This window comes from Pinus tabuliformis, chromosome 2_2 (genome assembly GCF_031772625.1).
Source record: "Pinus tabuliformis cultivar Carrire ecotype Pingquan chromosome 2_2, CPIR1, whole genome shotgun sequence".
NCBI lineage: Eukaryota > Viridiplantae > Streptophyta > Pinopsida > Pinales > Pinaceae > Pinus > Pinus tabuliformis.
The window spans coordinates 1144384853-1144400220 of record NC_142300.1 but is presented as its reverse complement, the minus strand read 5'-3'; the positions used below and the strand labels follow the sequence as shown (position 1 = coordinate 1144400220).

Below are 15368 nucleotides of genomic sequence, written 5' to 3'. Positions count from 1 at the left end.
GCACTTTTGGGAAAGAAGAAGTAGAGTATCCCGGACATATAATATCCAAGGAATGAGAAAAAGTAGATCCTATTAAGATCAAGGCTAAAAGGAATGGCCCAAACCAGTTAATATCTCCAAGCTAAAAGGATTCTTGGGATTGATCGGGTATTATAGAAGATTTATTAAAAACTATGCCCATTTAACCACACCCCTAACGAACCTTCTAAAGAAGAACTCATTTCGATGGAATGATGAGGCAGAAAAGTGTTTTGAGGTCTTGAAGGAAGTTATGTCTAATGCCCCTATATTGGCGACTCCAGACTTCTCAAAACCATTTGTAATTGAGTGTGATGCTTCAGGTTTTGGCATAGGAGTAGTACTAATGCAGGATGGTCACCCAATCGCATTTGAAAGTAGGAAGCTCAATAAGCAAGAACGTCTCAAGTCTACATACAACAAGGAAATGCTTGCTATTATGCATTCGCTAGCCAAGTGGAGACAATATTTCTTGGGAAGTAAGTTCTTAATATGAGCAGATCATAATAGTCTTTAACATCTCCTCCAACAGATAACACTATCTGTAGAACAACAAAAATGGATTGAAAAAATCGTTGCCTTCTACATGGATATATTACATAAGAAAGGGAAAGATAACGTAGTAGCGGATGCTCTGTCTAGGAAAGACGAAGAACCGTCATTACTTGCAGTTTCAATGGTTGTTCTTGAATGGCTGAATGAGATTCGAAGTGAATATGCAAAAGATCCAGAAACAAGTTCTATAATCAATAACTTTCCTCAAAATTCAAAATTTGAATGGAAAAATGATATTCTATGGTACAAGGGAAGAATTTATCTGAGTTCAAATTCCAAATTTAAAGGCAAGATTCTCAATGAGTCGCATGATTCACTGTCAACCGAACATGGAGGATTCTTTAAAACCTACTATAATGCACGCCAGTCATTTTTTTGGAAGGGAATGAAAAATGATAGTAAAAAATATGTAGCAGGATGCGATAAATGCAGAGGAATAAAAATGAAAATATTATGACACCTGAACTACTTCACCCTTTAAATATCCCGAATTAGAAATGGGAGGAAATATCAATGGACTTTATCGAAGGTTTACCTGTGTTTGATGGTAAGGATAAAATTCTTGTAGTAGCTGACAGACTCACCAAGTATGCTCACTTTATTGGAATGATGAAATTAGACTCAACAGAACAAATCGCTGAGATATTTTGCAAAAATGTTTACAAATTACATGGATTTCCTAAGGTCATTGTGAGCGATAGAGATGCCAAATTCAAGGGTAATTTTTGGAAGGAATTTTTCAAACATATAGAAACCTACCTCAACATGAGTTCAACCTACTATCCTCAAACAAATGGCCAAACAGAGGTTGTTAATAAATGTTTACAAACCTACCTACGTTGTGATCCTCAAACAAATGGCCAAAGAAAGGTTGTCAATAAATGTTTAGAAACCTACCTACGTTGTTATGCCACAGACAAACAAAATAAGTAGGCTCAGTGGTTACATCTTGCTGAATGGTGGTACAAATATACTTACCACACATCAGCGAAAATGACTCCATTTCAAGCTCTGCATTGTTATGAATCTCCGAAATGGAAGACTTTGCTATCATCAAGACGAAACTTCCAGCTGTTAAAGACCAGTTAGAAGAAACCCAAAAAGTCGTCCAAGCTCTAAAAGAAAATCTAAATAATGCAAGAAATCGTATGAAGCAGCAAGCTGATCGTAACAGAACGAAGAGAGAATTTGTAGTTGGAGAATGGGTATTTGTTAAACTTCAGCCTTACAAGCAATTGTCCTTAAAACATAAGGGAAAAAATAAATTGGCACCAAGGTTTTATGGACCGCACCAGATTAACAAAAAGATAAGCTAAGTAGCATACAGTTTAAGCCTTTTTGATGAAAGTCGTGTTCATAATGTTTTCCATGTATCTTACCTTAAAAAGACAATTAGTGAACATCAATCAACACAAACAACACTTCCAACTTTAGATGATGAAGGAAGGGTCATTCTAGAACCAGAAGGTATTATCTCCATCAGGGAAAAAGAGTTGCGATCACGAGTAATCATAAAATACCTAATCAAGTGGAAGGACTTACCAGAAGAAGAAGCTTCGTGGGAGACAAGCATTTCATCAACAACACTCATCGTTACGTACGCTTTGAGGACAAAGCAACTTTTCAAGAGGAAGGCAATGTTATATAAAAAATCAATAAAGTCTGTAATTATTAATTAATTAGGCAAAGGGTATGATCAAAGATCATGCCCATTCACCAAGAGGCACCCAAAGAAGTATTCAAGCCAGGGGTCTCCCTCGTTTGTAATCATCATTTAGTTATATATATATATATCTGTTCTTATTGAGTATATGTTCTCCAAGTACAAAACCAAACCCATTCTTTCTGCCAAATCCCTCTGTTGATCACTACGTGTCAACTTCCCATAGCAATACACCCCCTTTTATTCGCAAAAGGGATAGTGCTTGATTGACGTGTCTGTGCCATTCGACAGTCATCGTCGACTTGATGAATTTATGTTGTAAACCCAGTCTGCATGTGTGAATTGTAAATAATCTTAGCAGAGTTGAGTCATGTATGTAAATTGCCTAGGTGGACCTAATTTTCTAGTGATAATCTACGTTCTGGAAGGTTTTTTGTCTCACCGATCCATGATCGGCAGAGTTTTCTTTCAGCCTAACCCCAAAGCCGGAATGCATTTTGTCATTAGAATCTTAGAGGAATCCTAGTGTGTTGATCTGCTAGATTATATTTGGTCGCAGCACTGGGTGGTCTATGAGGGTCTATGTCAAATGGGTTTTCCCCTTTCAGATGTAAAATTGTAAAAGTCATGATGTAAAGTGTCTTGAGGGTTAGAAAATGTTTTAATCCCCTCATTAGTCCTAAGTCCTAGGTCCTAGGTGATTAAAAGGAACCTTTTGATTTTTTATATTTTTTTTTAATAAATGAAACAAAAATGAACAAAGAAAAATAGGACTCCACTTATTTCATCTCTTGATTTTCTTGAGCAGAGATCTCTTTCTATCACCCATTTGGTCGCTCATTATTCATCATGGATTATGTGTTTAAACCATGTCATTTTACTGATGATCTCCATGATATTCTGGAAGTGGCCATTTCTAAATTACCTTTGTTCTCAAGTGGTGATTCAGTCGTTGTTAAAAGACATCTAGGCTTGTTTACTCGTATAATGATCATATATTGTAGACCCCCTCAGTATAATCATGAAGATGTCAAAATGCGTCTTTTTGTCTTTTCTTTAGAGGGTGATGCTTTGAATTGGTTTAACAATTGTCCTAAGGATTCTTTCACTTCTTTACAAGACATTGTCAATGCTTTTAAAGATAGATATGGTAATCCAGATAGCTTGCCTTGTGCCCCTAAAATTGTGCAAAAGAATGAAAGTAATCTTATAAAAGGTCCAACTCGCGACGAAAGATTTCAAGACAATTCTTCATATCAGAATGTGCCATCCACCTGTACCATTGCAGATCAAATCCATGATAGTGGAAAAGCAGGGACAAATGACAATGAAAAGGAAAATCAAAAGCAAATCGTACAAGAACTAATGCTGCTGGTAAAAAATATGGAGATCAATCAAACTAATTATGCCAATGATGTGAGAACTTTATGCACCCACCTGGAAAAACGTAATAGGGAGATGGAGATCATGCAAAATCAGCATACTAAGGAAATTGAGGCCATGAAGATTAATCATGACACAAAAATTAGTTTTATGCAAAGCAAGATGTCAAGCTTAGAGGAAAATATGACGACCATAAAAGCTAATCATGATAAGGAAATTAATTCTATGCAAAACAAGTTATTAACTATGGATGAAGAAATGACTATCATGACATTCGATCATAATAATCAGTTAGCTACCATGCAAGCAAATCATAAGGAAGAGATAAACTCTATGCAACATTGCTTGATGACCATAAAGGAAAAAGACGATAAAGTAATAAAAGATATGGAAGCTAATCAGATGTCTTAGAAAAAGTTATTGACCATGGAAGAAGATCATGCCAGGGAAATCAGTGCTATAAAGGTTGAACACTCTAGTCAGATAGATTCCATTAAAATACAGGTTCAGAAATTTCAACAATGGTCAGAGGATAAAGGAAACCAGGGAACGTCAATAGATCAGGAGCCTCCTTATCTGTTGCAACAAGCTCCATCTTATTATGAGGTCTTTTGTTCCACTGAAAAGTGGATAATTGAAGGTGACCTGGATAAAAGGGAAATTAATAATCAGGTTGATGCTCACACAGTTAATCCACCAGTGATTGAAGATCAAGTTATAACTCGTGGCACCTGTGAGATTGGTCCATCCTCCTTGACAAGACAGATGCAGAATGAAGAAAGTCATGTCACGCATATCTTACATACTTCATCTGAGAGCTTTGAAGCAGAAAGTTCCACGTCATCAGTGATACAACCTGCCAGGAAGAAAAAGCGCAAGAGGAAGAAAATGAGAAGAAGATTTGATGCATCAGACGGCCACGAGCAGCTTGATTTTCGGATAGGAAAGAGTCCTACCATATGCAGAATTGGACATGGCACATCCGACAAGCAGCCAACAGATTTGCCTGAAAGCAGGCAAATGCTCAGTATACACTATATTGAACACATCTGATGCCATGGGGCATCCTCTGTATTTCTAACCTTACTCCTTGTTTTTTTAGCATTTTCATTTCTGTTTTAGGATTAGATTTACTTTTCTAGATAGTTAATAAATGAAGAGCTTATATCTTTCATGTGCTTAATGTTATATGATGATTTTTTGGATGGACACTACTTATATTTTGTTGTGTGTTGCATGGATGCAGATTCTGGATTCTCACATTCCTACAGTGCAGCAACGTGTCCCCAAGTGGAGCCAGATGTTGACCACTATGTGTCAACTTCCCATAGAAGTACACCCCTTTTCTTCGCAAAAGGGATAGCGCTTGATTGACATGTCCGTGCCATTCGACAATCATCGTCGACTTGATCAATTTATGTTGTAAACCCAATCTGCATGTGTGAATTGTAAATAATCTTAGCAGAGTTGAGTCATGTATGTAAATTGCCTAGGTGGACCTAATTTTCTAGTGATAATCTACGTTTCGGAAGGTTTTTTGTCTCAGCGATCCATGATCGGCAGAGTTTTCCTTCAGCCTAACCCCAAAGCCGGAATGAATTTTGTCATTAGAATCTTAGAGGAATCCTAGTGTGTTGATCTGCTAGATTATATTTGGTCGCAGCGCTGGGTGGTCTATGAGGGTCTATGTCAAATGGGTTTTCCCTTTTTAGATGTAAAATTGTAAAAGTCATGATGTAAAGTGTCTTGAGGGTTAGAAAATGTTTGAATCCCCTCATAAGTCTTAAGTCGTAGGTCCTAGGTGATTTTTCCAAAGGCTAAGTTCGAGGATCCAAAAATAAAAATTAAAAAATTAAAAAAAATAATTAATTAAAAATAGATAAAAATAATAATAAAATTTAAAAATTTAAAAAATAATTAAAAAAATAAAAAAAAATAAAAAAATAATAATAAGTCAAATTTTTGAATAAATAAATGCAGTATTTTAATTTCTTAATATATTAAAATGCATTTAAAAATTCGACGGATGAGATTAAAAGAAATCTTGATCCTCATCGACGATCGAGATCATTTTTACATGGATCACTTGAACTAGCCGTTTGGAAATTTTCCTTTAAATAGGGTGCTAGGGGTCATTTGAGATCAGATTTGATCTGAGAGTCTGGTGCTAAAGAAAGCTCTCTTGTAGTCATTTTTTGTGCAATAAAGAAAGACTTTGGGGTTGAAAATCTTGCTGGTGTTACTCTTCTGGAAATGCTGTAAGATGATTTATTTTTCTGCATAATTTTATTTTCAGCCATTGTTAATAGCTTGATGAAGATTGATTTAGGCACAGGTATCTTGTCTGATCTCTGGGGTTTGAATGATAGTGTAGATTCTGAAATATAGTGGCAGGTATCTCCATTTGATCTGGATTTCACTATTGTTTTCTCCCTCTATGTTAATGGTTGATTTTAAGCTGTGCAGGAAATCCTTTTTTTTTTAGATTACTGGGTGTTAGGGGAAGTTCTCGGCTGAACCAACCAACTCCCGGATTGTGTTTTCTGAAAGAGCCCAGCCAGTTCTTGATCCTGGGCTTATCATTTGAATTTTTTTTTTATGAATGCATGCAGGGTTTTCTGAAGCACCTCACATTAAGTTTGAAATTCTGAAAATATAACTGTGGATTATTGACAAATCTGGCTGCTAAAGAGCCTTAGATCTGTAAATACTGTAAATTCGTAGCTGGTTTGTAGGGTTTTATTTTTAATCCTTGCATATATTTTCTGGGTTTTTGTTTTCCATTTGCAGGTTGCAGGTCTGAGAAGAAATTTTTTGTGTGTGAAGCCAGATCTGGCCCCAGAAAATAGCCTTTGCAGGTGCATCTTTTTTGCAATCCAGGGTTTTAAATTTTTTATCTGGAGAAAAGTCTGCAAGGATTTCATAAATAAATCTGAGACAATTTAATTTGGAGAATTTGGAGGGTTTTTTGGTCCCTTTTTCTGCTGCTGCTTGGAGTCTCAAATTTTCGGAGAAATTTCGAAATTTTTTAGAGGGTTTTCACTGTCCAAACCCTCACCCTCACGCAGCTGCACGTTGTTTTCATTTCTCTGCGCTGCCTCCTCATTCCTTGCATACGAAACCCATTATCTACTCATCCCCTGCGTCCTCTGCTCCCATGGCTCCATCTGCTGCTCGTTCCTCCTCCTTCATGCAGCTTCATCGTTGTCTCTTCTCCTCTCACCGCAGCAGCCTCCTCCACGTCCAGCCTGCAAAAAACATAAAAATAAAATCAAAAAACTGAAACCCTCAGTTCACCCGCAGCCCCATCTCTAAGCTGCCATCTCCTTTCCGCCTGCATAACCCTCAGCAAATCCACGCTGCCAGAAATTTGTAACCGTCTCTCTCTGCCTGCACGCTGGTTGCTCCATACTTCTGCCACAAAACATTGCCACAGCTCCCTGCGTGCATTTCTCTTTCACGTGCTGCTCACCTTCGAATGCCAGAGCTCCATTTTGCTGCTGTCGAAGACCTGCGTTCCTCCTGTACACACACACAATACGATCACCATTTTTTTATGCGTGGGTAAAAGTTAGTATAGATTAGAACGTATCTGAGATTTTAATTTAGCGTACTTTCTTTGTTCAGATTAGATTTTAATTTTTTAGTTAGATTTTAGTTTTATTTTATTTTGATTTTAATTTCAGAACTTTACAATTTCATAAAAAATAATAATAATAATAATAAAAAATTAATAAACCATAAAAATCGATTTTCATTTTTTGTTATATTTTTTGCGTTTTATTTAGTTTAGATTTCGTATAGTTAAGGTTTAGATTAGATTTTAGGTTTTTTTATTTAGATTTTAAATTTTAGTTTTAGATTGGTTTAGTTTTGTTCAAATTTTGACTTTAAAAATAACAAAATAAATAAATATATTCAAAAAAAAAAATCATAATTTTTTTTTATAGAAAGTCCCAAAAAATTATAAAAGTTTTAATCATTAGTTTTGTTTTAGAGTTTTGTATAGTTACGTTTACATTTAGTTTTGATTTTTTTTTTTTTAATAAAAAATCATAAAAACTAAAAAAAATATAAAAAAATAAAAATCATAAATGTTTGAAAAAATAAAAAGATTTTTGATTTGTTCTTTTTTTCAGTTTGACTTTTGAATTTTTTAAGTTTTATTTAGTTTAGGACTTAGTTTTTTTTAGAGTTAGATATTTTTCTTTGTTCATTTTTTGTTTCATTTAGAAAAAAAAATAAAAAAAATATAAAAAATCAAAAGGTTCCTTTTAAAATTTTAGATTAGATATTAGATTTAATTTAGTTTTATTGCATTTTTAGTTTTAAAAAAAAATTTATTTTTTTTTTGAAAAAGCTTAATAAAAAATTGAAAATTTCATTTTTGGCGATTTTTGCAGTGTTTATGTTCCATTTCTCTATAGCTAAATGCACTTAAATGTTTAGTTAAAGTTAGCTATGTGAGAGTGGTAACTGATCAACATTTAAATTTTATGATCATTTAAAGCATTTAATTTTTCTTTAAGTTTAATTGCTGGATCACCGTTAAAGCATTGTGAATTTACTGGATATCTTGCATCGCTCGGGTTATTTGATGATAAATGATTGCTCTACATGGTTTATATTTCTGCAACATTTAGTAAATAATCATTTAATCATTAACTCCATAAGGCACTGGTCTATTAACTTAATAAAATCAAATAAGTGCTTGTTTTCCCTCGTGTCTCCCAACCCAACTGGTCCCCAGTTGGTCATTCATTTATCCCATAGGGTCTACCCCCCTTAGCCGCGGGAGATAGGCTTAAACGGAGAGATCGGGGATTAGGGTGACAACCCCTGGTCTGAGTGTTGTCGTGACAATCTGTGCGACAACACCCCCCACTAATCCATGCCGAAAAGTGTCCATGATAAGTAAGCAAAAATACCCGACTACATAATGAAAGCCATACCTTTGGGGTTGGAAGGCCCACCTTCAAACATATGATCATAATTGATGGGTGAGAGAGTATTGTGGTTGGCTTAGGTAGCGGAGATGATGGCACATCGAGCTATTTGGTGGCTACAAGGCACTGCACACTGTCTCGGAGGACCATCTAGGAGAAAAAGTTCTCCTATGGGTGTCACTCATAGGCGGTGGGTAACACTACCATGAGAGGACACCTTTTACCACATTTACGTCTTTGACAATTCCTAGGACAAAATATATTTCCAATATCCCCAAGTTAGAGATAGGTGAAAAATGATGGATAATTTTTGAAAATGGGAAGTTTCATGTAATGACCATCAAAGTGGTATGCGATGATATATATATATATATATATATATATAAGCCAATCTCCCTCTTAAAGGCTCACATAGTATATATATACTATGTGAGCGTTTAAGCTGGAGCTTGGCTTAGAGTTACATCCACCATGTTATATTTATTTTTCCTTTGATTTGGTTTATCAAGTGCCTTTTCTTTAGATATATATAAACAAAAAATGGACATAGTGGTGCAATCCTTTTTAATGAGGTGGCATATTTCTAACTTTGTTATTTTTTTTTATTTTTTCTTGCTCTTTACCTCTAATTTTTTTGGCTTTTCCTTGATTTAAGCTTACATCATTTTTCATTTCCTTTCAATTAGACCTTGCTGGATGACATTTTATGAGTCATACATGAGTAGGGAAATCTCTTATTTTATGAACAGAATAGAACTTAGAAAAGGAAGTTGGAATTTGTTTAGTATGACTAGGCAATGAGGTACGCTTAATTAACTAGGTTGCTATTGCTACAATTTAACCAAGTTTTTGATGACACTTATTAGGATATTATCATCCATTGTACTTTGAAGCAAAAAGCAAAAGCAGGTGTTTATGAAGTGTTATTATTGTTGGAGTATGTAACTCCTACTTGTCTTAGGCGAGTCTATTCCTTGTTTCTAGGAGGTGGCTAGATCTAGTTGGTTTGAGATAAATTCTCCACCTGGTTAGCTTCCTAGATTAGTGTGTGGTTGAGATACTCTCTCAACTGAGTAATCATGTGTCCAAGATAGTTTGTCTCTCTTTAGACAATGGTTCTTGTATTTATATGTATCATTACATCAATTAAGTAGAGCGCTTAGCACAATTTTGGTGTGTAATAATAATATCTACTCACCAGGTTTGTAACATACAAACATTTAAATCACACCTTTACGTTACCACATTCATGAAGAGCATAGAGGTTATAGTGCCACACCTAAGTATCAAATGCATGCAAATGAAAACATGACCATGAGTAAAGAAAGCATAATGCATTTGTCAACTGAGGCATGAGGCTGGAGAAAGTTGTTATAAGATGGCTGGGGCATCTGAAGGCTCTGCCATTGAAAGCAAGGAGAATATGTGTATCTGAATGACATGAGCGAGGGATCTCATGTAGGCAGGAACATACAACACCGGATGATTGGGTGGCTATGACAGTGCTTACATCATTCATTGGAGAGGTTCCCTGTTAGGGGATTCTGGACAACTGGTGCTATGTCTGCTTTACATGCAGTTTCAAGAATGAGAGTAAGTGCACTTTTGATAATTATGATTGCCATATTTCCTCTTTCTTGAGTATGTGGAGTGAACAGGTACATTCTTAGTTACTAGCCAAAGGTTTTCTTCTCATTAAAGATACAAAGAATGTGGAATTATTTGCTTACTGATTTCTTGTCTCAGTGCTTCTAGCGCTTAGAAAGCTGTATAGATTTTTCTCTTTTCATATGTTTCTTTGTTAATATAAGAAATAAATGAAAAAAGACGAAGGAAAAAAATATTATCATCTAATTATGGATCCTTGAGCCTTATTGTTGGTAATAATGATTAGACTGAGATGTTGTTAACTAATGGTAATTATGATTATAGGCACTGCCCAGTGGCACATTTGGTCCATTGCTTTACTGTAGGCAAATAACTTTACATATAACCAAATACTTCCGCATGTAGACATATATCCCCTACTGATCGAAATTTTTAGGTTGTTATCTAGATGTAATGTTATTTAGTCCTTCTTGCTTTATTAGATGGATAGGTTTTTTTATGAATGGAATGCAATATCTTTTCGTAGTAATTTTATTCTATCCACTGTATATTATTCTCTTTTGACCTAATTATAAATGGCACATGAAATGAATATTGTAGTTCCATTGTGCATTCTATTGTTTGAGCAGTGTAGATATTCATTTGTGACAGATGTCCGAGAGGTAAGGGGTATTGGTCTACAGGTCTCAAGACTACAAGCTGCGGAATTACATAATCAAGGTAATCAAAGAACTGGAGCTCCAGTGATTTATATGCATTTTTCTTTATTCAGTGTTATCACTATTTCCCTATTTTTTTGTGAATTGATGCTCTCTGGACGTCTTGAAGCTTATCTTGAATCTGGCGTCAAGTCTTCTATGTATCATACATATTAAATTTAGTTTGTGCAGTGGAGTGGTCTGCTCAGGAGAAAGTGCACGAAGAGAAATAAGTGATTGATAAGAACATGCTATGAATGATGATATGATCCTTGTTAGAGTGGATTATCATTAGATTTACATTTCTTCACATCATTCCTTTTAACTAAATAGTTATGTTCTTTGACTGATACGTTTTGGCTCCTAAGTGAACGTGACAGACCCTAACTAATTATCCCAGCAAGATATATACATTGTGTAACTGAAATGTTGGAAAGTTATAGTAGTTCAAAACATGTGGAGGTTATCACTGTACTTGTCTAGCTAAGGCATGCAAAACTTTTGTAAGTGAACAAAGTTTATCAGTATATTTTCTATTATTGTCCAATTGTCCACTTCCCTATGGTGTGTACCTACTAATAAATGCTGTGTATCTTGTTTCTTCCTGCTTTATGCTTTCAGAGCAGGCTAGGGCACACTTACAGATTGATATCAATGGTTTGTAAAATTATTACCTGCCTTTGGTCGTTTGTTGGACATTAAATAATTATGTTATGTTGTCTTATCTAGTAGCACATTTAGACAGCTACATATTGCCTTCTAAGTAAATAGTGTTGAGAGGGGAATTGATACCAGATCTTGGATCCTGGTGGCCATTACCAGTATTTATTTTCACTGATTTATAATTTTGCAAGCTGAAGGGTGTTTAATTTAGTGATATGAAAACATTTTCAAGGACAGTATTGTATAATTGTTCATGTTATCATATTGTTGGCTGGATCTTATATTTTACTTTATATATAGATATATATATCTTCTAACTTTTATAAAATGCAACATTTTGTGGACAAGGAACATAATAAGAAAACAGAAAAATGGGTTCTGGGCAGTTACAATGATAGGGTCATTAAAAGGGATTGTAAACAAAATCCCCCTTGAAGGCTTGAACAACTAAAACTGCAAGAGGTCATTAACTGCGGATAATTACCTGATTCATGTAGTTGGCATGTGGCTCACAGAATATTACATCTTGCAAAAATTAAAGCTTGAAATAAATAGTCCAAAGGGCATGCGAACAGCAATTTTGATATACATAAATATTTAGGCACTGGCACAGATTTAGTGGCAAAGGGCGGAGGATCTTTATCATTGTGGTTAGTGGGCTATGTTGGAGGTGCAAGAGGTTCACCTAACAGCAATAGTGTTAAAAGTAAATTATGGAGAATATATAAAGAGATAAGAGATGGACAATGAGGCAGAATTATATCATGATGCGTAGTAGTGGTCCACCTTATCACTTGAAATATAACATAAACTTAAATGTCATATCTCGATATTATCTATATCTTATTTCTCATTTTATTGTATTACATTATATTTTTGATTGTATATATGGCACAAATATCAAGGTCCTTGGCTAAAGTAAATGTTAGAATGTCCAATTGTTGAATTTGTCGCTTTGGAAGGTCTTCTGCATAGGCTTGTGTCTAGGATGTAGGGGAATAAGTCCTCTTTAGGTGGTTGCTTGAGATGAGCAACCAATATGATCTCCATCCTAGGTTTTAACTTAGGAAAAAGTACATTGATTAATTATTTAATTAATATTGACTGTGGGCTAATGTTTTTCTAAGGTTAAATAATTAATTATTTAAGTGACTTAGATCTAATCTCCATTGTTAATCAAACAAAGTTAGGATTTAATCCTACTCGTCAATCACATTGGAGATAAGGGATTGGTCCTTGGAGAAGTCACAGAGAGAACCTATGGGAGAGGATGAAGACACATTGCATTGTTATTATTGAGAGCATTTTTTCAAGGAGTGAGAGACTCCATGATTGAAGAGAAGAGAAAAGGATTGCAGCAAGGGAATTCTTGAGAAAATTTTAGGGAGATTGTCTCTAGGAGAGAGAGGCCAAATTAGTAAAGAGGCGGACCAACATTTGGAGGAAGGTCGAATTATCCAAGGGTTGATTTTTCTCTAGTGCGTGTTACTCACTTTTTTCTCCTAGATTTGTCTTCATCTAGCAGCCCTTGATAGCCACTAGTGTAGCCGATGTGCTAGATGTCTTCGCTTCCTGAGCCAGTCATATGTCCCGTTTCCCATCTGTCCAGATCATATGTTTGGAGGTGGGTCAACCAATCCTAAAGTTATGTCTTTCATTGTGCAACAGGTTGTTAATATTATTTTTTTTCTAGGGCACTCTTGGGTATGGACTATTGGGTGACTTGGAAGAAGGAAGGGTTTTAACTGTAGTCTTGTTCCCTTATCTTTACTTGGGGAGGGGGTTTAATCCTCAACCCTAGTTGCATGGGATCACCCCTACAGGCTTATAGCTTTAGGATGGGTAATACTTGAGAACCCCGATTTTGGTAGTGTCGTCCCATTTTCCCGTTCCACTTTTTTCATTCCCCTCTGCACATTACATGTAGTATTTCATGATCTTCCCTCTCTAGGTCCACAAGGGGCTCTGGTACCCCCTCCCCTTGTCGACATGTCTGGGTCAGGCCTGGAATGATGCTCCAGAGGTTGATGTAGCTTAATAAAGGTTAAAAGCATAACATGGCCACATACAAAAGGTGTAAATTTTAGGCAACAATGGTGTGTTCTATGCTTTAGAGCAATTTTACTTCAATTTCTCTATGAGCCCAATTGAGTTTAGCTATCACATAAACATGTAAGTAAAATGTTGATAGAACATAAACATAAACAGTAGAAGAGAAGCCAAGACAAGATGTGGCACCTGCCAGGGACAAACCCCAATGTGGGGAAACCCTTGATCAAATCTTCTTTACTCTTCAATAGTTCAACAAAGAGAGATATTACAATTTACAAATTCTGATAATTTATGACAGCAGCAAAAGAGATTTAACTAGAAAAGTCAACGCTGGTCAACAGGGCAGATTTAACCCTCAAACATTCAGTCAACTTCAGTTAACTTTGGCCTCCAAGAAGCAAAATGAAACATCCCTCAAAATAGTTGAATTATGCCCAGTCAAATTCTGGTCGAACAGTCAACCTGCGGTCAGCCCTAACCACAGTCAATGCTGGTCAAACAATACAGATTGCCTCAATTTCTGTGCCTAGAAATGCGGCCTACCCAAACCGAATTTTCCCCAACAAAAATGCAGTCAAACAAGTCAACACTGGTCAAACCCTTTCTGAATTTCAGTCAACGCTGGTCAACGTACAAAACAGAAAATGGCTGTCTTTTCCTACACACGTGTGGAGAGAGAAGCTGCCCAGAAATCCATACCCAATCAGATGAGGAGAGAGAGATGTGTGAGAAGTGAAGTGTGTCCAAATGAGGATGAGGCATCATGTATTTATAGGCTAACATTGAGGATGAATAGACGTGACTATTGGGCTTCTGACCCTACATGAGTTTGCTGGCCGACCTTGACAATTTGTCCATAATCAAAATAAATTCGTAACTTCATTTATGCATGTCAGAATTGGATGATCTTTAGATCAATCCTACACCTCTCCGAGAGAGGAATCTAATAAAAATATCAATTGTCATAAATAAGATGACCCATGTGGAGTTTGGCCCTAGTTGCCAATTTTAACACTCCCTCTCAACTAAGGAGAACTCCACCTCCTAATTTATTTTTCAATCTGTACTATCTCTGCGATCTATGCACCACTCTACACTGCTTTGCTCTGCTGAACTATGAAGAAGAAGAAGTGATCGAGAATGTATCATACCATTTTCTACTGACCTGAAGTTAGTCTGAATCAAAAGAGAGTGTCTCATACCACTCTTGCTGATCCGAAGTCAATTCCAATCGAAAGAGAGTGTCTCATACCACTCTTACTGGCCTGAAATCAGTTCCAATTCCTTTTAAACTGAAGAAATTAAACAAATTATGATGATTTTCCCAAAACAGAGCTTAGAAGATGTATTATGCTTATAACACCTTGAAAATCAAACATATTTAGAATGAAATGGATCATGAAAGGTACAAAACATTCACACACATGTAACTAAAGAAGAAACAACATCAAAATAGCATGCCACAGGAATCCCACCAAAATAGCTGCAACTCATCCAATATATTCCATGCCAAAGTCTGAAACACTATTACAACATCCATTGGAGTCCAACTTGTAGAATGACTGAGAAATTATATAATATAGGGCTCAAACCAACTCATCCTAGCCTCAGGGGTTGAATCCATGAGAGGAGGAGCAGTTGCCACAAACACTGAATTGATAGCTAGAGTGTAGGGTGGCCAAAGTGAGTCATCCCTAACTTAAGCAATCTGATTCATTACAAGTCATGTAGGCCATTTACCTAATGTATTTACCCTGGGTAACAGTAAAAACATAATAATTA

At 35.8% G+C, this 15368-nt stretch overlaps 1 protein-coding gene across 4 annotated transcripts in view; it reads left to right on the top strand.

Annotated features, from left to right (window-relative positions):
- Nucleotides 1-15368, top strand: part of LOC149197446 (translesion synthesis protein REV1-like) — a 336508-nt gene that overhangs the window by 154783 nt on the left and 166357 nt on the right. For all 4 annotated transcript variants that reach the window (XM_089405836.1, XM_089405835.1, XM_089405837.1 and 1 more), the window contains exon 16: nucleotides 10825-10893. In XM_089405836.1, the coding sequence (XP_089261962.1) occupies nucleotides 10825-10893 (69 nt within the window). The remainder of the gene's footprint in view (nucleotides 1-10824; nucleotides 10894-15368) is intronic.